This window comes from Hydra viridissima, unplaced genomic scaffold (genome assembly GCF_058129835.1).
Source record: "Hydra viridissima isolate aposymbiotic clone 2 unplaced genomic scaffold, HvirCarnegie_v1 scaffold_1, whole genome shotgun sequence".
NCBI lineage: Eukaryota > Metazoa > Cnidaria > Hydrozoa > Anthoathecata > Hydridae > Hydra > Hydra viridissima.
This window is the reverse complement of record NW_028324300.1, coordinates 28790239-28813374: the sequence shown is the minus strand read 5'-3', so window position 1 is coordinate 28813374 and position 23136 is coordinate 28790239. Positions and strand designations below refer to the sequence as shown.

The 23136-nt window shown below is 29.5% G+C and overlaps 2 protein-coding genes across 2 annotated transcripts; one reads left to right on the top strand and one right to left on the bottom strand.

The window, feature by feature from the left end:
• Positions 1-265: 265 nt before the first annotated feature.
• On the top strand, positions 266-11329 carry LOC145192653 (lysine-specific demethylase 5A-like). Its single transcript, XM_080069961.2, has 27 exons — positions 266-542; positions 623-700; positions 1557-1616; positions 1740-1802; positions 1901-2074; positions 2293-2430; positions 2570-2651; positions 2725-2858; positions 3063-3227; positions 4001-4120; positions 4236-4388; positions 4950-5042; positions 5253-5341; positions 5511-5793; positions 5885-6079; positions 6166-6280; positions 6506-6572; positions 6679-6803; positions 6933-7083; positions 7201-7465; positions 7838-7958; positions 8077-8164; positions 8364-8502; positions 8632-8811; positions 8893-10128; positions 10256-10508; positions 10608-11329. The coding sequence occupies exons 1-27, from the start codon at positions 387-389 to the stop codon at positions 11009-11011; spliced, it is 5127 nt and encodes a 1708-aa protein (XP_079926087.2). The 5' UTR covers positions 266-386; the 3' UTR covers positions 11012-11329.
• A 2030-nt stretch (positions 11330-13359) lies between these two features.
• LOC145192461 (protein SHQ1 homolog) lies at positions 13360-23077 on the bottom strand. Its single transcript, XM_090096081.1, has 15 exons — positions 22916-23077; positions 19963-20030; positions 19784-19848; positions 18729-18857; positions 18526-18611; positions 18379-18450; positions 18016-18128; positions 15789-15882; positions 15676-15716; positions 15342-15382; positions 15041-15093; positions 14585-14686; positions 14437-14490; positions 14083-14206; positions 13360-13983 (listed from the first exon to the last, which is right to left on the bottom strand). Exons 1-15 carry the CDS (start codon positions 22988-22990, stop codon positions 13391-13393), a joined length of 1710 nt encoding a protein of 569 aa, XP_089952207.1. The 5' UTR covers positions 22991-23077; the 3' UTR covers positions 13360-13390.
• Between the last annotated feature and the right edge of the window lie 59 nt (positions 23078-23136).

Genomic DNA, 23136 nt, shown 5'->3' with positions numbered 1-23136 from the left:
CTATAAATTACTTTTCTTTCTACGTAAGAACTTATTAAATGGAGTACTTTTTCGTTTGACTATGTTTAACAAATTATTTATAGGCATTAAAAAAAAAATTATACCATTAATTTTCTCAATTTACATTAAACTGCATGCAAATATGATACGTAGCTCGAAACAGAAGCATCGGCTAAAAATACTATTAGTGGACAAACTTACCTTTAAAATGGTGATATTGGAGAAGCGGCCACGGTGTTTATTTTTATTTAAGTATCCAATCGACATAAACCATAATATGGTCACGTGTCCTTATATAGCCTGTCAGCTGGCATAACTCAAGAAAAAAATTATTGTATGGTGATGGCGTGCCAATAGTTTTAAGTTATTTGATTGTTTCTTCAAAAATGTTTCCCAATTCAAACGATACAGAGTTTATTCAACCCCCAGAAGCTCCTGTTTTTGAACCAGATGAAGAAGAATGGAAAGATCCTCTTGGATTTATAGCAAAAATATACCCATATGTTGTTAAAGTTGGCATATGCAAAATTAGACCTCCGCCGGTCAGATTTCATTCAATCAGTATTTTCAATTGATCTTTGTTTAAAATAAAATATATATAATTTTTTGATTCTTTATTTAGGATTGGCAACCTACCTTCTCTGTTGATGTTGAAAAATTTCGTTTTACGCCTAGAATTCAAAAACTTCATGAGCTCGAGGTAATATAGTGTTGGTAATCATTGCAATGCAGATTGAACCAGCAGGTGTTTGAAAATAAAGAAAAGTGAAGGATTTTTCCAATCTGGAAAAATATTTGTTAAACAAGAAAATTAGCTACAAATAAAAAGAAAACAACTACCAAAAAAAAAAAGGCTAACAACTATTTGTGTGAATAGTTTGCATTGTGGGTAATAAAGCTCAAGCAACCCTTAAGTATCTTATAAAACTTGTTATTTCTATTTTTGTTTTACAATCAAAATTTATGATGTTTTACTAAATATGACTTAATTTCTTTTAATTATCAATGATTTAAGGAAATGCTAGTAGAAAATTTTAAGTTACCCCCTGAAATATAGATTTTCACTTGTTCTATCAGGGGGTTGGAATTTTAGATTTTAATTTTAAGAATAACTTTACTTAAAATTTTGCTTTAAATTGCAAGCAAATCAAACTTAAAGTTATTTTCTTCCCCACAAATAAAATAAACATGATAAAGACTCATCGAAGCTTTACTCTAAAACCTACCTAATAGGAAGCAAATTTTTTATTATAACAAAATTAAGGTTTATAGTAAACAAAAGTATTTAATAATGAAGGTCATAAAATGAGAGTTGAAAGCAACTTAACCAGAAAACTTTTGCATAATTGTATTGTGGTTGTTAAGTGATGTAGGAAACCTTTAGTTAGTTAAACAATTTAGTGAAAGTCACTAATTTTTATGTTTTTTTGGCAAAAAATTTTTTCTTGGACCTAAGATAGTTAAACATAATCTAGCATCAAAAATAAGTTTGTTGCATAAAAAATAATATATAAAAATCCTTGGCTTCCACTTTAAATAAATATTTTACATTTTAGGCAAAAACCCGTGTCAAGCTTAACTTTATTGACACTATAGCAAAGTTCTGGGAATTGCAGGTGCTTGCTTTTATAATTGGTCTTTTCTTTTATTTTCCTTTTGTAATTATTTCTTTTGCATTTTGATTAAAAAATTAGCAAAAAAAAGTATTTTCTATTGCTATTTAATGTTCTGTTTGACAGGGATCGTCAGTAAAACTTCCAAATATTGAGAAAAAGCCATTAGATTTACATGAGCTGCACAAGGCAAGGCTGCTTTTTATAGTAAACATTTCACTAAAAGTGGGAAATGAAAAAACGTGACTAAATCAAAATTAAGAGCAATTTTTTTTTTTTTTTAACAGATTGTTCAAGCAGAAGGTGGTTATGAAGATGTAACTCGATTGCGTCGATGGAGTCGTGTTGCCTTGCTGATGGGTTACTCTGGCCCTCAGGCTAGTGCAATCTTGAGACGCCATTATGAAAAAATACTATATCCTTATGATGTTTTTATGTCTGGTGCCATGATAGGGGAAAGTGTAAGTTGACACATTTTTAGTTTTGTAAGATATATCATAAACAATCACAAATACAACAATATTAGTGTAATACTGTAATAATCTAAACATTTTTGCTTCACTTAATTGATTTGACATGAGTTATGTTTCTGAGTATATTATTATTATGATGTTATTTTTGTTAAATATTTCACTTAGATTACTTCAATATTACAAAATTAACTAATTGTTTTTTTTAGAACCCAACACAAAGTGCATTTAAAGAAAGGTTTGAGGTGAATAAAAACAATGACAATGGTGACTATAATCAATCTTATAGCTCGCATCATACTCGTCAATCAAAGTATAAAAATGATTTTGTGGATGATATCCCTGAAGTAAGATGTTTTGAGAAAAAATCTTTTGATAAAATTATTTCGATTTTTGATTATTTACTTATTAAAGTATTATTTACTTTAAATAAAAGTAAAAGATTTTAACATTTATTTTTATTTTTTGTTTTGTTCATTTCTCAAGGTTAATTTTGAGACAAACACAGAGTTAAAAAGACTACAATTTTTGGCACCTGGTCCTAAAATAACTGGTTCAAAACCTGCAGGTTTGTGAAGTGTTTTTATTTTTATGTTATGTTTGTAAATTGTACTGTTAATCTCTTTCTTCAAATGAATTAGGTCGAACAAAACGTCGCAACAAGAAATATGAAGACCATTTTGTTGAAGATAGTGAACTTTGCGCAATTCAAGGAGTCCAAAATCCTGTTTATCAAAGCAATGATAAAAACATATTTAGTGTAGTTGCATCATGGGTAAGTTTCTAGGTTTAAACTATTTTGTTTCAAAAAATTTGAATTTTTTTAAATTCTGAGAATTGAAAAAAGTAGCACATATTTGAAAAGTACACTTACTAATTATATTAATGTTATTAACTTGTTATATTATTTATGTAATAATATATTTCTTATATCTTATTGATATAATAATATAATTTTTGAGTAACCTTACCTTTTTAGCAGGGGATTCAAGACTACAGATGCTGTATTTGTGAATGTGGAGATGAGGAGCATTGCATGCTACTGTGTGATGCTTGTGATTCATCATATCATACATTTTGCTTGATCCCTCCTCTTCAAAGTGTTCCACCTGGTGATTGGAGGTGCCCAAAATGTGTAGCAAAGGTAAATAGTTTCAATGATTTTTTTTGTCCATATCATTTACAATGATCGAAAATGCATTCCAGAGATCAGAAAGCTAATACAAATTTCATTATAAAATGGATATGCTAGGTAACCTTCATTCTAAAAAGTAAATTTAATTTTTTTCTAGCATTTAAAGCTTAGAGCAGCAGAGTTTAGCATGTTTCTTTGAGGCTTGTTCAGTTTGACATTTTAAATTTGTTTTATATAATAATTTGTTTGTTTTTTGATTTGACGATTACAGCTTCTCATAAATCATTTTAAAAAATGATTTTTAAATATCAATCAAAAAAAATCAATGGCAATAAATTGTAAAGTTTTAAAGCTCAGTTAAAATGTTTTGATTTCATTAAAAAAGGAAAGTAATAAAGTTACAGAAAAAAAGCTCTGCAACAAAAATTTTTTTATACATTTTTTTTAATGAGAGGGACTTTCAACAATTAATTATTACAGGCAACAACTTAGTCAACATTTTATGTAAAAAGAGATCATTTAATGATAATAAAAGAATATTCAGAATGTCACTATTTTGTTCCTCTCTTTATATTAACAAAAGTTCTCCTAAAAAACTGTTCTTTTAATTAAGTTTCTTTTTGCTTTTTATCTTTGGGATCCCTTTGCTGTCACTTATTCATTTAAAATGATTTTTGCAATCACTTTATATGAGTTAAATATAACCCAAGTTAGAATTTCTACTGCTAATTTATACTTAAAACATGTTGATTACAACATTCAAATCTTTATCATTTTCATAGGAATGTAACAAACCCACTGAAGCCTTTGGATTTGAACAAGCCAAAAAAGAATATTCTTTGCAAAGTTTTGGTGAAATGGCAGATAAATTCAAGGAAGAGTATTTCTCAATGCCTCCCCATGTTAGTATTTTTATATTTTGTAATTTTGGCTAAAACTCTCAATACATTTTGATATGTTTTTGTTTCATCTATGTTACATTTGTTTTCTGCTTTTAACATTTATTTTGATATTTAGGAAGTACCATTACATATTGTGGAGAAAGAATTTTGGAGACTTGTACATTCGATTGATGACAATCTTACTGTAGAGTATGGAGCTGATTTGCACACAAAAGAACTTGGATCAGGCTTTCCACTACCAAATAATACAGATGATCCTGAAGATCAAGTTTGTTTTTTATAATATAAAAACTATAATGATCCAAAAATTAGATCATTTAGACAAATCTTAGAATTATATGAATTATAACTTGCTATCTGATAAAAGAATGTAAAAAGCACCAGGGCTTTACTTTCTGATGACATCGGGAATACAAACAAGCTGCAGCATAATTTAAGGATTGTTTAATAATTTTTTTATTTTTAAGTTAAAACTTAATTTTCCCTTCTTTTAAATGAGCATCAACTTTATGAATTTCAAATGTGCAGTGTATTAGTTTGAATGTATGATAAGTGTGCAAAAGATTGCTTGAAAATCTAGTGGTTGTATTAGATATTTTTCAGGTGTTACAAATTTCTCAAACAAGTTTTTTTTTTTTGTAAAATTTGTCGGAGAAAGAGAAAAAAGAATTGTAGTTTGAATTATTTTACATTATTTTGAAATAATTACATTAAAAAAACTGTTATTTTCAAAAGTTTATTCACTTAATCTTGAATATGTTTTTGACCAAATTAAAAATTTCTTTTATTAGTAATATCTGTTTTTTTATAAAATTTATCGTTTTTTTAGCCTTACATTGATTCCCCATGGAATTTGAATAACTTAGCTAATAATGATAAGTCTGTGCTAAAGTTTATCACTCAAGACATCTCTGGAATGAAGGTAAGTTTTTTTTTTTATTGAGATAGGCAGAATGTTTGTTGAGCCGAGCAAAGAGTTTTTTTTAACTATTTGTTATATTTTATTAGCTTCTTTATATGTTAAAATGATTTTAATCATAAAAGTGTGTTTATAGTTTTTGTGTGTGTAAAAATAGTAGCTATTTCTGTATTTCTGGCCTGGAAAATAAAACTTTTGAGTTTTAATTCATAGGTGCCTTGGTTGTACATCGGCATGTGTTTCTCAAGTTTTTGCTGGCACACAGAAGACCATTGGAGTTATTCTATTAATTACTGTCACTGGTACGTAACTTAAAATTTTTTAAAATTGTATATATTAGTTAAATATTTTAATAAATTTTTTTGTTAATTAGTTTAGATGTTAAATCAGAAGATTTTAAAAGTTTGCCAGTTGTGAAATTAGCTTCATGTTTGAATTTTTTTGTTTTTGTTAAATTTATCATTATTCTAGGGGAGAACCTAAAACATGGTATGGAGTCCCTGCTAGTGAAGCTGAAAAATTAGAGAGTTGTGTAAAAAGTATTGCACCTGAGTTGTTTGAGAAAAGTCCTGACTTATTTCATCACTTAGTAACAACTTTTTCCCCAATGACGCTGATGAATTATGGAGTACCTGTATTTCGAACAGATCAGCATGCTGGAGAGTTTGTTATTACATTTCCTAGAGCTTATCATGCTGGTTTTAACCAAGGTTATAATTGTGCAGAGGCTGTAAATTTTTGTCCTGCAGACTGGGTAAATGAGTTTTTAAAAAATTTGTTGTTACTTTTGAGTATAAACATTTTTTCTCTATGATATTTTTGTTTATATTGTTGCTTTGATTAAGCTTTCAATTGGATTTGATTGTATCGAGCACTACCGAAAATTGCAACGAGCTGTAGTATTCTCTCATGAGGAACTTGTCTGTAAAATGGCATCAGTTCCAGAAGCATTAGACCTTGAAATTGCAAAAAAGTTATATGATAATATGAAATTATTGGTTGATATTGAGTTGTCTGAAAGAGCAGCTCTCCATGAAAAGGTTGATTTTATGCAGTGATGTTTTTCATAAGTACTTTCTAATTGTACACTGATTTATAATTCTTTTTTTTCTTTTTTTTTTTTAAGGGTATAAAAGATAGTGAGTTTTGTCCCTATGAGCTTATCTCAGATGATGAGCGCCAGTGTGATTTTTGCAAGTGTACAATATATTTTTCTGCTGTAATATGTTCATGCGATAGCAGTAAGTGTTATCATATTTATATGCAATTGTCTCTGATCTTAAATGGCTTAAGAGTTTACTGCTCACAAATAAACAATAGTTTGTAACATTTTCTCAACATCTTATAAATAAGCCTTGTTAAAAATTGAAGACAACAGGGGAAAATGTTTGAATATTACCAACTGTAAGTTCAAATGGACAAAAGTTTTTATTTTTAAAATCTAATTTTGCTGAACTTTTTTTCAGAGCGTTTATCTTGTCTAAAGCATGCAGATGAACTATGTGTTTGTCAAAACATCAGAAAGTATATACGGTAAATATAAGAGTTGCATGTTTTTTTCTGTGATATTTTTTTACAAGATGTGTAAACAATTATTAATATTTTCGCTTTTTATTTTCTGTTGTTTTTTTACTACAAGGTATCGATATACTTTAACTGAACTCCCAGAGATGTTAAACAACTTAAAAAAACGAGCTGACTCTTTTGACAATTGGGAGAAGCAAGTGCAAAAAGTCTTGTCTTGTTCATCCCAGGATAGATATGGTGTGTTTTATTTGGCAGTCAATGGATTTTTTGTTTGTTAAATACTAAAAATTTGAAATGAACCAAAGGATTCTTTATCTAGATTTTTTTCAGATTTATTAAAAATTTTTGTGATGATTTCCCTTTAAGATATCTCAGCTTTTAAAGAGCTTATATATGAATCTGAGCAAAGTCATTATCCTGACTGCGAACTTCTTGAGCAACTTAAGTCAACTGTTGTTGAAGCAGAGCAATGCTCACAAGTTGCAAATCAGTTTATTGCAAAAAAACACAAAACTAGGTTAGAGTTTTTTTAACTAACTTATTTGTAACTTTTTGTTCCATGCTTAAAGATAAAAAAAAAAGGCTTGAAAAAGTGAAATGAGTACTTTCTAATATATTTTTGGATATCTCTTAGAAAATCCAGCAGCATTTCATCTGTACAATTACCTCGTCTAACCCTGGAAGAACTTAATGATTTTGTTCTTCAAGTAAAAAATCTACCGTGTATTATTAAAGAAGCTAAAGCAATTGATATACTTATGTCACAAATTGATACTTTTCGACATGAAGCTCGTCTTGTTTTGAATTCAGACAAGTACAATGAGCAAAAGGTTTCTGAATTGATAGAACACGGCAATTCGATAGATGTTGAATTGCCAGAAATGCATGAGTTAAAAATGGTATTGTATTTATTAATTGACCTTCCTAGTTGTATGTATCCATTTAAAATCCACTTGTAACCATGTGCACTATAAAAAATTTTTATTCTATAAAATATTAATGCTACCATCAATATGAACCATAAAGGTTTTAAATACATCAATAGGTTTTAATTACTTTAAACATTAAAATTAAATGTCTAAGAGTCACACTTTTGTAACTTTCATTTAAATTACAGGTTATTTTTTTAAAAAAAAAAAAACAAATAAACCCTGGGCTCATATCGAAACAGCAAACATTTTACTATATAAAAAAATATGTAAATCATATATGGTTATATATGTAATTGTATACATAAGCATGCATAACTTTATTATTGAGTTTGGCACTAGGATCTGAAGGCTTCAAAATGGCTTGGAGAAATAGTCCAATTGCTAAACCAAGAAGAGCCCATTTCACTTGATGTTATCCGAACATGTGTTGATCAAGGGATTGGACTTAAAAAAAAGCCAGGTTTGTTATTTTATAAAAAAAGTTACTACCTTTGTTTGAAAATGATTTGATTTAAAAGCTAAGTTAATTTAAAAAGTAACTTTCTTAAAGCTTAAAAAAAACAACCTCTTTTCATTAGTTTCAACTGAACCGTTATCTCAACTTAAAGAATTATTATTTGCTGCTGATCGATGGGAAGAAAAAGCTAAACTCTGCCTGCAGGCCAAGTATGTCATTTTACATATTTGGAAGTTTTTATTGCTGCTTTTTAGTTTAAAAAGGAGAAAGATCTTTAGAATTTTTTAGATTATGTACCTAGTAACTATGATTACTATTTATCTGTTAATTATATAGTAAATATTGTATATTTAAATTTTTGAATTAGAATTTTTTTAAAATCATGTTTTTATCAAAAATTAAACTAAGGCCTCGACACATGATTGGCACATTAGAAGTAATTGTACAAGAAGCTTCAAAAGTTAAAATTCTTCTGCCAAATGTATCAGCATTAAAAGATGCTCTTGTTAAAGCAAAAGAATGGACATCAGAAGTTGAACGAATGCAGGTATTACTTGCTTAAATAAAAAAATTTGATCTAAAAACAAAATTAAGTTTAAAATCTGATGAAGTTGACTGACAAGGCTGCAATACAATGTTAATAGCTTTATTAAGTTTGTTGCTTTACATACTTTAGAGCGATGACTATTATCCCTATTACGATGTATTAGATGCCCTAGTCACTAACGGTAGACCTATTCCAGTTCGCTTAGAACAATTATCCCAAATGGAATCACAGGTTGCTGCTGCCCGTGCCTGGAAAGAACGTACCTCTAGGATATTCCTGAAAAAAGGATCAGAGAAAAATTTGCTTGAGGTAGCTATTAAAATGATGATGAAAATTTATTTTATTAAGTGTATCTTCATTAATTTAAATGGAATAAAATTGTTATTGCAGGTCCTTAGACCTCGTAAAGATGTTGGAGTGTTTGAAAATAAACAAAAAATAGAGAAAAAAAATGATGATTCAGAAAAGTGCAAGAAACACGAAGAAAAGACAAAAAAATTAAACGAGAAGAAAAAAGATAAAATTGATACTAAAGATGAGATTGAAATAAAGTGCGAGGACACCAGGAATGGAGCTGAAGGGAGTCGTTACTCAATCGATGATTACTCATCGTATGATCCAGTTGCTGTTGCACAAGCGTTAAAACTTGCGGAAAGAAATGAAATTGAAGCTATTAAATTAATTAGAGCTAAAAATAGAGATAAGTTAAGTACTGAAAACATAGAAGGTCCTTATTGCTTATGTCGGAAACCTATAGAAGGTCTTATGGTCCCTTGTTCGCTTTGTTTAGAATGGTACCACACAACCTGTATTGTTGCTCCTAAAACTATATACGGTAGGCCTATTGGAAAAGGGTTTACTGCGTGGTCTGTATCGCGTGAAGTTCATTACCTGTGCCCTGGATGCTGCCGTACCCGTCGCCCACGTATTGATGCAATATTATCTCTTCTTATGTCATTACAGAAACTTCCAGTGCGTATTGCCGAAGGAGAGGCACTTCAATTTCTCACAGAACGTGCAATGAATTGGCAGGATCGTACTAAAATAGCTTTATCCCATCCTGAGATTCAGCGTATCAGCGATTGTGTAAAACGTGATATTGAACAAACTGAGAAGCAAGTCACACACTTGCTTTTTTTACAAAGACTACTTACTGTACAAAAAGTAATTTACATTAAAAACGAGAATCAGTTAAAGGAGGAGAACGAACTTGAATTGAGAGAACGATTGTCTATTAAAACTGAGCCAATAGATATTAATTCGCCAGCTGCGCAATCATTTGAAACTAAAGCTTTCTTTGCAGAGCCAGGACTTGAATGCACAGAAGAAATGTGTAACGGTAGTCCGGGCTCTAAGGAAACTTTTAAATCCTCTTTCTCCAACCCTGATATTGTTCGAGTTCAAAGCGCAAATTCGTCACGTGCGCAAAGTCCTATTGATGTTTGTGTTCCACTCGTCGAGCGAAAAATGCTCACGATGCAACCACTGCCTAACTTTGTCTTGGACGAACTTGAGGTACTACTATACGAAGGTAGTGTTCTCGAAGTTGGATTAGACGAAGTACAGATCATATGGGCTATATTGCAGGTTCAAAAGCCGCTCTTGAAAGAGGGTTGCATGATAATGGTAAACAGATTTTATACTAAAATTTATATTTCCGTCTCAATCTTTTTTATTTGATACAGAAGCACTATTATTACTTTAACTTTTAACCAATTTCTTTTTTTTTTTTTTTAATTTGTGTGTCTCAAAGAATGCAGATTATCGTCGCAGTCTAGCAAAAAACTTAAAGAAACAGAGGAAACGGAAGCTTGAAGAGTCAAAGCACGCAAGTAAAGCAGTTACTTTACCCATGATCGACTGTGCTGCCGTAAAGAAGCTAAAAGAGATTGTTTCGCATCGTAAGAAGGATGAAAAAGCCGAAAAGATTCGCTCTCCCATAGTAGAGAAAGAAGACGAACAAGATGAAGATGACTGCTCTGCAAAACCTTGCTTGAAACCTTTAGGTTCCTTTTTGCAATATTTATTTTTATGAAAGTTTTTGATTATCAAACTTTAAAGGTTGATGCAAAAACATTTTCTATGCTATGATTTTGATCATTTAGGCGAAGAAGTTGAGTGGGTACAATGTGACGCTTGTGAGAGTTGGTACCATTGCGCTTGTGTTAAGATAAGTGCTCAAGAAGCAACTAATGCAGACGAGTACAAATGCCCTTATTGTAAAACAGAGACAAATGAACAAGATGCGCCTAGTCTCAACATTATCGCAGAGTTGGCCCATCAACTAATTAAAGATGCTCCTGTAAATAATAATGATTTAGAGAATGGGACTTCAGACAACAACATTTCTTTAAGTTCACATATATCTGGGTTAGATAGTTTGTTTTGTTTGGCCGATGCAAGTCAAACTATGGATACTGCGCCATTATGTATTATGTCTTCGGAAACAGCTTCTGTATGGAACTATTCCAAAGAGATAGCGCCGCGTGTTGAACTTGTAATGGAATAATTGCGATTTCAGGCCGTCACTTTAATATGCATAACAAATCTTTTATATCTGTATTTTATTTTCTGTTGTATATTCTATTTTAGCTGAGTAACTTTGGGACAAAAAGAAATAGCTTTTATTTATTTACAGAGTCTCTTAGATGGTTTTGAGTGGCTCTTTTGAGTATGCGACTCTCGCCTAACATGTAAATAGTAACTTAATGTAATTATTGAGGCCGTTTACCTTATACTTTCGGCTGCCGACTTTTTATACGGACTGTTTTGAGAGAGAAAAGATTATTAGAGATTTTCGTAAAATAACAAACGTTTAGTTAGAAAATCTTGTTTTCTTTGTTTCAGCTCATTTGTCCTCCCCTCTGAAAAATCATGTGTTGAAAATTATTATGCTGCCCTCATGTTAGCAACTATCCATTCAATCAATAGCTGTAGTTTGTATTTGAACCATTATCGAGTTCTTAAAAAAACGGTTTCAATCTCTTTGTTTTAAACTCAGGCAAAGATTTTTTTTACGGTTTTGTTTTTATTTTCAAAAAGAACAATTAAGAGTAAAGTTACATTCTTCAAAATACTTTTATAAATATATTTCTTAAAAAAATTCGATCCCCAGATTATTATGCGATTGAGTAGTTTTTCTATAAGTTACTGTGTTGGAAAGAAAGTTCTTGCGCCTTCACAAATGGATCTCATTAGAACATGGGAAGTTACATGATTTCTAAGAATATTCTAGCATTTAATTTTAATGATTCAACGGTACCTTATTTTCTAGAAATTAGTACTGGTGATTACTCGACATAAAATGTTAGATCAGAAATACCATATTCGACACTGCATCTTTAGCCGAGCATATAACGTATGCCAAGCCCTAGGCCATAGCAGTACTACCAAACGCACTTGTCAAATTTGCTTTCAACATTTTTGTTTCAATTATTTCCAACTCGAGCATCATCCAAGGTCTGGTCGTCCAACCAAAAATGATGAAGCAGTGCACAAACTGGTGGATGGGGATCCAAGACTCAGTGTCGCTGTGTAGCCTTCACAGTCCGATATTTTCACACATCAGCACCGCACTGTCTTCATTCATTAGGAAAGGTTCTAAATTTAGGGATTTAGGTTCCCCACAGGACATGTCTCATTTAACATGACAAGGACATACGCTTGGTAATCTGCATATTCTTGCTTTTCAAAAAGCGAGGCTTTGATGATTAGATCACTTAATCACAGGCAATGAAAAGTGGATAATTTATGTAAACTTCACACAAATGCGTCAATGAGTTATTGTCGAAGAGCGAGCAGAACACACACGGCAATATCATTACTTAAACTTATAGAGATGGTATGGGAAATTTTGTCCTACCCGCTATATTTTCCAGAAATCCCTCCAATCATCTGTTTGTGTCCTGCAATTTCACATATCAAATAAGAGCTTCGATGATGTTTGATAGTTCCAAGCCGACATTCATAAATTTTTCGAGGCGCAGCCTACAAGGATGAGATCCATTCCTTGCCTAATAAATGAAGAATGGTTGTTGATAATAATGGGGATTTTATTGAGCGATAGCGATATAGAACATAAACTAACGGTTGTCAGGGCCAACATTAATAAGAAACTCCTTAAATAAGAACAAAAATACAACAAAGGAAAAAACAACGAATCACCGAAATCTTCTAGATGGTTAAAAAAAATCTTACATTTTGTTCATAATATATTTACAACTTCACATTTTCATTTTTATTCCTGTTGGCTTAAATCTCAGTCAGAAGATTTAAAGATCATCTGTCCAATCTTAAAAGTGTCATCTGTTCCAAGACTTGAAAGTCTTTAAAAAGATCTATTGAAGTTAAAAAGTCACTTATTTACGACTTTAATAATAAGTTTATCTCCATTTAAAAGGGAGATAACAAAACAAAAAGTTTGTTTATCTCCCTTTTAAATGGAGATAAACTAATTATTAAAGTCGTAATAATATTAATGTAAAATTCTTAGTCTGATATCAGGGTTGGTTTTTAACTTTTTAACCGAATGTTCTGTTAAATTCCGTTTGTTAAAAATCTTTACGGAATAGCTAAACGCCCGTGCTTAGTCTCTACAATTTGCAAAAATTGTATTGCAGTCAAACTGTTTTTAAGTATTAAAAAGTGATTTGCCATTTATTTACTCTAACAATAGGTATCTTGTCTTATAGACAAATTTATTTACTCTAACAATAGGTGCCTAATAGACAAACTTTTTACGTTCAGTGAATGTTTAAAATCTACAGAATTTTAAACATTCTGCTTGTTTCGTTTTGGATTAGATCCTGCTGCAAAATTCAATGATTTCTTAAATTTTAACATGAACACATTTCTAAATTTATCATTTAAGAAATTTATTCAATAAGCTTCATATTTCCGATTGAACTTTTAACAGCTCTGTAATGCCCGTACTTATGCACTGTATATCGTCGCGTACGGTATTACGGTGCCGAGTTTTATGCTGATTTTTTGAATCCTCGAAGTCTTTATTGACTTCGTTGATACAAATATTGTTGAGCCTATCATCAACGTTTTTTTCCAGCTGTTTTTTGCTGTAACTTTCCTCTACTCGTGATCGGCAATCTAGTGATTCACTTTGACTGTTTTCAAGGTCACTTCTATCATCATCTTCCAGGTCAGTGTCATCAGAATCCAGTTCACTAGAAGAAGAGCTTTCACCAGATGACAAATCACGGTCACTTGAACTGTTATGCGGAGAATCATAGCCCATTTCATCTCTCCAAGCATTCTTTTCGATTTTTCTTAAATTGAATGGAACATCGTCTTTGCATATTTTGGTGTTCTGTAAGTTGATAACAAGCGACATGATTTTTTTAGGGGTTAATCGCTGTATCCACACACAATAATCGTTTATGTAAAGTTCGTTGAGGAGATACCGGTTTTCGTCTTTTTGCAAAAGTTTTCGCAAATCAAGAAAACATCGCAGAATATGAGATTTACCTAAGCAAAAAAAAAAAAATGAATAAAAAATTCTACTAAAAAAGAAAAGAAAATATTGCACAAGACAAAGTTAAGTATTAAGACTGCAGTGCAACTTACCGAGATTGAATAAAATTATAGTATCGTCGATAACTTTGTTTAACAGGTCCCAATTTCGATAAAGAGGATAGCATAAAGAACGGGATGCAAAACTTATTAAGACATCCTTTAAAGATTTATGGACCTAAATATCAAAAAATCTTACTAAAACATGCTTTAAAGATTTACAGACTTAAATTTTATATCTCTATTTTTTTTTTTAAAAAAAAAAAGAGATAGAGATATAGATCTTTTTTAAAAAAAAGAAGACATTACAAATTACAGTTCAATAAAATCACATTTTGAATAAAAAATATCAAGTCGTTGTGTACAATTGCTATCCAGTTAAGAAAATTCAAAAAATAAAAAAAGCACCTCCAACCAAGACAACGTGGAGCTCAATTTTGATACGTTCCATGCGGAACAACTCTAAATAAACAACGAAAGATAAAAAGTTTAATAGTTTGCATTTTTAAATATAGCCCAGAAATGGATAAATTATCCACACAAAAAAGAATCTGACCGTGTGTTCCCCGTCAGTGGTTCTTATGTCATAACAATAAGCCAATAAAATATCAACTAAACTTAGACAGCATATGGTTTCATCTTCTTTCGAAAGGTTATGTAAAAATAAATGTTAAAGAAAATGCGCACGCAAAAACTCCGTCAAGTTAAATGTTTGTGCAACATTTCGATGACTTTTTATGAAATGTTACGAAATGAGAAAACTTAGATGTTCAAGTAGGATTCCATCAAGGATTCCTGGGAGAGTTAAAGTTGATGGGAGAAAGAAAAAACAATAAGAGAATTAATGGACGATCTCAAGAATTTATTTTTTCTTAAATTATAAAATTTAAATCAGGTCTGAAAAAACACCTTGATGTATTTATAGCGCAGTAAATTCATATTATGCAAAACGAATTGAACACAAATAATATCCACATCTATTTTAAAAAACGAACAACAATGAAAAGATATGATCATTTTGAGGGAGTTGCATCATCTGGTATTTTTCATCTTCCGTAAATTCAACTAAAAATCACATCAATTTAAAATATAATACATATATTAAAATATAATACATACATATATATATATATATATATATATATATATATATATATATATATATATATATATATATATATATATATATATATATATATATATATATATATATATATATATATATATATATATATATATATATATATATATATATTGAATATGTACAAGTACTAATAAAAATAAATAAATGCATAACATATGCAAGTACTAACATAAAGAACTCTTCTCCGCAAAGAGAGCATACGTTTTCAAACTAGAGAAAAGAAAGGTTGAGATAAAATTAGCTAAGAACGGAAAACGCAACTAAACTAATAATACTTAAAGGAAGCAGCGTTCAAACTCACTTGAGAATTCTTTGTATCGTGCTTCTTATTAAACTTATTTAAGAAATCTTCGTAATGTAGTTCTTATTAAATCTACTTAAGAATTCTTTGTAACGTACTTACTAAATTTCCTTTCTTTAACAGATAAAAAATCTACACTTGCCGGACTTTGTAAAGCTATCGAAATAAGTATATAGTTGCTTAGGATTAAGTGAAGACTTACCTTGATTTAAGAAGGGTCTCTGTCTCTGGATGACATGCAGTCTAAAAAAGATAACAATATGAGTGAATCTTAATTTACAACTCAACAACAAAAAAAAAATAGTCATATTTTACCTGCGACGATTCTAAAATATCTTCATAATCTTTTAACCACGGTGGACAAAATTCAAGCAGAGGTTTTATTAGCTCATCATCCATAAAATCTGCTCTAAATTTTAGCTTAAATCAGTCAAACAAAATAATTTACATAAAACAACAGAATTCAGAAAAATTAAGTTAAACAAGTTTAAAAAAAGCAATTAACCCTAAAAATGCATACTGTATCTTTAAATTAGCGAATCATACTTCTATTGCATAGTGTAGTTGTTTCAGAAGATGTTTTTTAGCATTTCGTAGAGTGATAATTCAGCTACTTTTTTTTTTTTTTGTTAAATGTGCTTGTGTTTTGATAGTGGTGAAGAGAGAAGTCACAAATTTTAAATTCTTGTCTTAAACTTTTTTACAAAGAAGAGAGAAACGAAGCTCAACTTAAAAGTTCTGAATCGTACTATTTTATATCTACAGCATTACAGAAAGTTGTTTTAAAATGTTTGGTTGATTTTTATGTCAAAAATAATCAGCTTTATTTTGTCTTTGAAGCAATAACATGTGTTGTAGGATAATTGCTTTTTTTTCTTCAGAGAATATTTGTATTGTTTCTACTGCAGTAAAATCTTTTCCTTTAAAGAGAAAGTTAAGTAGAAATTTAACAATACAAATTTGAATTAAGAAAACTCTATGTAGAAATTTAACTTTCTTAACCTCTTTGAAGCACTGTTTTGATATTCTTATATTTTTATGCAGTCTACTGCATGGAAAGATAATATTTGAACAGTGGTTATTTTTTTTATTATAGCTGTATCCTAAAATCTTTTATGGATCTTCAAAGATGTTAAGAATCCCAATTTGAGGAACAGTTTTCCCTGTAAACCAACCTGAGCTGTCTGAAGTCAGTGATTTATCAGGTGGATCTGATGAAGACTTTATTACATTTAAGTCAAAATCAGAATATACTTATTCAGAACTGGATAGTGATGTTTCAGGCGTAGCATGCACTGGAACAGTGCATTTAAACAGGTTCCCAAATATCAAGAAGCCTATTGACAGTGAACTAAAAGAAGAAGGTAGAGGTTCAACTACTGTCAGGATAACCACAGTTGATAATATTTAGCTTCATGCTGTCAAATGGTTCAATAACAGGGGTGTTGCATTATTAAAAAGTTATGAGATGATGAATCCAATAACAATTGTAAACTGCTGGGATGCAAAAGTAAAAAAATTGTTCAAGTCAAACAACTATCTGTTGTTACTACATACAACAAATATATGGGTGGGGTAGCCCTTCTTATTGGCATGCTGAGTCTGTACAGAATCCATACTTGTTCCAAAAAGTAGTATTACAAACTCATTTAGCATTTTTTTGATTTGATTGTAGTACAAGCATGGATACTCTATTGTAGGGACATAAAAAAGGCACAAGCGTGCATATTTAAGCTAAAGTTTGTAAAATGCTTAGTCCAGTCTAACAAAGTTTTAAGCAGTAGGTAAGGATGATGTTGACCATCTTCATAGAGCAAAAAAGTGAAGGGGTCCTGCTGCAAATCCAAACCTGAGCCACCCACTGGAAAAGACAATATTGGTCCTTTTCCATCTTTTGTAAACAAAAAAGGCTGTTGTAAGTATCCAGGCTACACTGGAATAACAAAAGTTTTTGTGTGAAAGTGTAAAAATCATATATGCTTTACATCTAATCCTAATTGTTTTTGAAAGTTTCACAAACAATCAGTGAAAACTAAATTCTGTATGAACTATTTTCGTTTGTATTTTGAATCTATTTACTGATTGTTGAAGTTGAAGCTAGTAAAAAAAATCTTATTTTTGAATATTTTGATTTTCTTTTGCTACCCAAGAGAGTTGTACTTAAAGCTAAAGCAAATTTAGATTTTGTGTGCTATTTTAGATTTGAAGTTTTTATGTAATTAAATGTATTTTCGAGTTCTTGTTGTGACTTTGTGGTTAACTTAAGATATTAACTACTTTTGATCCATTATTGTTTTAAAATGTTATTATCACTGCATATTGTTGCCTTAAAGCAACTAAATTCAAAAAACCTCATTTGGGAGGTGTAAAAATCTTTTTTGATTACTCCTTGTTTTTTTAAACCTATTAAAATTAAACATTTTTAATAGGATTTTTAAGTTTTTTAATCGTGTGTGATAAATAATGCAATAGAAGGTTAAACCAGGATATCAAAAAAACTTAAAAAAATCATGTATTTTATTGCTGAATCATGATGACTTACATGTAATGATCTTTGTCAAACTTTTTGATTTCTGCTGATTTTCTTTGCCTTTGCCTGTCTGATGGAGCTGTCTGCTCTGGTGAATCCAAATCTATAACTTCATACAACTCACCCTTGAATACATAAAAGATAATACTATGAAATTGTGAATTGTATATCTAATTAATACACAAAAAATCAAAAGTTTTACAAAATTTTTTACTAGATAAATGTCAAAAAAAAAAATCTTCAAAAAAGATTTGAAAGGAGAAAGAAATTTCCAGAGAAATCAAATAACGGTTTAAATAGACGAAATTCAAAACAAAAAAAGTTTTTTTTTTTGTACAGAAAAATGAGGTTGAGATGAGTTATAATCATGCTCACCTTAAAACTTGCAAACAAACCCGAATATTTGTTGCCAAAGCCGTATTTGTGCTCATAACATTCATCTGATCCCTACAACAATGTACAAACATTTTAAAGTGATTATCTTTGTTATAGCCAGTGATATGTGAGTGACAAAAATCTTACAAAATCTTGATTTAAGGTTTGCTCAATCTCCCAAGTAAATTCATCATCTGCAATTTCTACATCAAGTTGATCACTACACACGTTCTCTACAAAAAAAAATCATTAAAAATTATAATAAAGTTAACAAATGACATTTCTTTCAAAAATTTAAAAAAATTAAAAGATAGGTTAATGAAAAATATGGCGATAAAAAACATAACTACCGGTTTCTACTACTTCAATAAGCGGTTTATTGGGAAGTTTCTTGTTTGTTGCCAATAGCAAAGTTAACATATCAAGATTAGGGAAAAACTCTCCATAATTCAGTTTTGGAATATGAATTGTAAAAATCCCTAGGAAAAAAAAACAGTTTGAAAACTTAATAGTGTGCACTCCCCTTTCTATATATTCTCTCCAATTAATAACATACTCTGAAAGTTTAATTGTAACCAGAATTTGAAGGCCCTGATGGGGAATTTTGTAAAGAATATTGACCTGAAACTGTGCTGCAATAACATGTTAAAAATTCCCTAATTGATGCTGATTTTGTTTCACCAAATTAAGTAGTGTATTGCTTGTTAAGTGTCAATAATTTGAAACACTTATAAAATATTTATGGAAAATATTTGAACATTTTTTCAATTATTAGTTTTCTTTAAACTATTTTACTGAAAACAGAAAGAAAATCATAAAGCCTGACATTTCCATTGAACATTTGTATATGAATATGAATGGTATAAAACTCATATAACGAATATGGAGCATTTTTTATGGTAATTCCAAAATCCAATTTCATTTAATATTTGCCTTTTTCTAAAAGGTACTTTTCTAAAGGCCTTAGAAAGCAACAAAGGTTAACTTAATGACCAGATTGAGCAAGAATGCCCAAATCTTTAACAACTAAATTGAGTAAGGAATGACATCATTCAGGATGTCAACAAAAAATCTAACAAAAGACAAAAGAAAATTACAATTCCTCTATCAAGTGGTTCCTAATAGCACTTAAGACCATCATTTTCAGCATCACCCTATAGTTGGTTTACTCTTCTTCATATTTACACTCCTAGTCAAGAATTAAAAGCTTGATATTTATACTCATGAATTAAATGCCTATAGTAAGTACAAAAAAGTACATTAATTTATGATATAATCTGTTATAATTTATGATATAATCTGTTATAATTTATTTATTATTACATTTTTTTTTTCATTTTAATAAGCATCTTGTTTCTCAAAAAAAATTTTCTTTTCAAATAAATAAAAAGTATGTTTTATTCACCTTTGTGGATGTCATAGGTGGCTTGCTCTTTACCATTTTCAATTACTTTACAGGGAAATGTTAACCTAAATTAAATTTTAGGATTGTAACAGTTTTTATGAAAATAAGCTAAATTTATATGCATCAAAAAATATCAATGCAAAAATTGATGAGCAAACTTTAGGTTAATAAGCAATTACCTCAAAAAGTAAGGTTTTACATAGAACTTGAAGTCAAACTCTTCCATGTATATCTCTACATCATTGGCCTAAAAAAAAAAATTTTTACCAAGAAAAGTTTATAACAAACAGCTGTTTGAAAAAAGCTATTTGCATAAAATATTTTTTGCCACAGAGTATCTGTTAGGCTTCCATATGAGAAAATTCTGACACTAAGGGTTGCATCCAGGATAAGCAACCCATAATCTCAGAACTTTGCATTGTTGCAGGATCTCATTAAACTATTAAAAATCTCAAATTTCTAGCTTATACACATGCAGCACTAGAAAAATGGCTGTTAACTTTCACTGAAATCAGCTTTTTGCGAGCAAAACGCAGCCATTTTTAAATTCTTGTTTCATTTCTCTCTGTTATAGTCAAGTCTAAATTCAGAAACTTTTAGAATTTCAATATTGAAAAAGATATTGAAGTTCCAAAAGATTTTCAAATCAATATGAACTTTGTTATAATCTTTTCAAATTTGTTTTTCTGAATTTTATTGCAAGATTTAAAAGTGTTTTATTCAAAGATTTTCATAAGATGCTTCATGAGTCTTAAAAGTTACATAAATTTAATTTTTTAAATTAGAAAAGATTTACAGACTTAAGACATTTGATCTCAATCTTGGAGTCATAATATTAAGAAGTTATATAAATACATACTTAAAACTTCAGCTGTAAGTTGAATGATAAATTTTGTGATGTATTTAATGAAAATCAGAGTTCAACAAGAACTCAAGTATTTAGTTGATTTTAAAATTCATTGAATTTAAAAATAAGATTTTAGAAATGAATGTAACTAATTTAATTAATAAAAAAAAATCATTTTAAGATTAAGAAAAAAAAAAAAATGATGAAAACCTTATTATATTTTTATCATGTAATTAAACTGTTAGAATTTTCTGGCCAAATCAATATATTTTAGCTTCAGTGAAATGCAATAAATTTAGGAGAAATATCAAAATTTCAAAAAAGCTGCTGAGCTATTTTCAACAGATTCATACCTCCAAAATCTAAACAGCTACCAGTTTTTAACTTTCTGGCATAAACAGAACAACAGAACAAATCACCAAATTCTGGAACTATTAGTTTCATTTATTTATAAACTTAATAATTTTCAAATAAAAATAACTAACACTTAATAAGTAATTAATCAACCTTAAATTTTAATTATTTTTAATAGAAAATTACTGAATTGCCTAAATAATGATAAATTATCCCTTTTACACAATTCTATTTAAAAAAATAAATAGCAGTACTATATTGTTAACCTAAGGAACCACTGTTACTAAAATGTAGTGATAATTCTATTTGACAAATCATTTTTTTGTGGATGTCTGAACAGTTTTGAATAAATTATTCAAAACTACCATCATTGGTAATTAGTTAAACAGAGAATTTTCAGATTTGTAACAAAATGGAGTTTGTGCAGTTATTACTAAAAATATTCCAAGAAGAGCCAGAATAGATAAGATTCAGCCATTCATCATTTCGATTTCAATTCTAGAAAGATCAAATCTAATACTATGAGAATAATCAAAAAACAAAAAAATTGCCACAAAGAAAACAAAAATTTCAACATTCCCTTTGAAATTTTGATATTTCTTCTAAATCTACTGGATTTTACTCAAGCTATTTTCACAAGCTAAAATATGCTGATCTTGCCCATAAAAGTTTAATTCTTATATAACTATTTAGAGTTTAATAATATGATTAAAAAATAATCAGGTTTTAAACAGCATATTGATCTGTGAATTAATGTAAAACAATTTTTTGGTTATAAATTAACAGAAGATCAACTCCTAGATTTCCTTCATATTATGGTTTCAAATTTATCATATACTTAGATGATGGTGGGTCTTTTTGAATCAAGATCATAAATCAGTTTAAATGATGCTTAAAAAAATTGCTTCAGTTTATTTATCAAAACACTTTAGTAAACAAGTAACATTTTCATTCCAGACGTGTTAAGTGTTGAGTTAATGGCATTTCAATAGCTAACCTTAATTTCATTTAAAACTTATGTAATAATGGTAATAACGGAGTTTCCACACCCAAAAACTCATGAAATCATATATGTGTGAAAAACTGAAAAACGTGTCCACTATTCGAAAAGCTTGTTACCAACAAGAAAATTATAGCCAGGGGACTGTCAAGCAATCTGGAAAACTTGAATGAAGAGGCATCAGATAAAAAAACAAACTCTACAACTTTTAGGCTAAATATATTTGATACTCTGACAGGAAAGACTACCTTTCCAAGAGTTAAAAAAATTCCTCTCAAAGAAACTCTATACCACCTTTCAGAAATATTGTAAAGAGCTGCTTTAAAAAACGTTAACCCCTGGTTATATTGCATAATGTTCAAACCAGGTCTTTGAAATCTCTATTAACTGTTAAGCGCATATGGTGGGAAAATACCTGTTTCTAGGTGTCAGAGATTGGTTGATTAAATACAAGACGGAATGTGTCTAAGCTGTCAAAAAACAAAACCTACGTAAATATTATTAGGTAATATTTCTACTAGATTTTAAGTTGAATATTTCCATTTTATTCGGAAACTAAAAACTATTACAAATGTTTGCAATATTCACATTTTATTCACTTTTTTTAAACGTGCTACTATTTATTTTAAGTACAAAATATTTGAGCTGAAAGTACAAAACAGTATGTTTGAGGTTGGAAATCATAATCTTGTCCAGCATTAATGGCTTTCATTTAAGTCTTATTTTGCTCATTTATTGTTTTTTTTAAACTAGCAAAACCTTCCTTTATAGTTACTAATTACTTAATGATTAGTTTATACTGTTTGGTGAAGAAGTCTAGAGCATTCTGTTGTCCTAGTTTTTCATCCATAAACATACCTTTAACATTCCAAAATAAAATGAAAACCTTTAAAAATCCAAAATAAGAAAATACATATAAAAAAATGCTAACCTTCACATAAGGAGCCTTAATAACAAGAATCAAAAATTCGCTGTTTTGGTGAAGTTCAAAGCTTGGTGTTAACATATTATGATTAATGAATGAAAAATACCAATTAGTTTTGTACTATAAGTGATGACTTTTAATAACATTTTGATTGGTTTAAAAAAAAAGAAAAAGTGAAACAATTTAGTTGTAAAAATATTTGAATTTTTACTTATATTAAAACACAC

Excerpts from the sequence above, each read along its gene's own strand:
- LOC145192653 (XM_080069961.2), top strand. The coding sequence starts at position 387 with ATGTTTCCCAATTCAAACGATACAGAGTTTATTCAACCCCCAGAAGCT. Across the intron at positions 1,803-1,900 it reads ATTTACATGAGCTGCACAAG|ATTGTTCAAGCAGAAGGTGG; the intron begins GCAAGGCTGCTT and ends TTTTTTTAACAG. Across the intron at positions 5,794-5,884 it reads ATTTTTGTCCTGCAGACTGG|CTTTCAATTGGATTTGATTG; the intron begins GTAAATGAGTTT and ends GCTTTGATTAAG.
- LOC145192461 (XM_090096081.1), bottom strand. The coding sequence starts at position 22,990 with ATGTTAACACCAAGCTTTGAACTTCACCAAAACAGCGAATTTTTGATT. Across the intron at positions 20,031-22,915 it reads TTAAGGCTCCTTATGTGAAG|GCCAATGATGTAGAGATATA; the intron begins GTTAGCATTTTT and ends TTTTTTTTTTAG. Across the intron at positions 18,129-18,378 it reads GTTTGTTTGCAAGTTTTAAG|GGTGAGTTGTATGAAGTTAT; the intron begins GTGAGCATGATT and ends TATGTATTCAAG.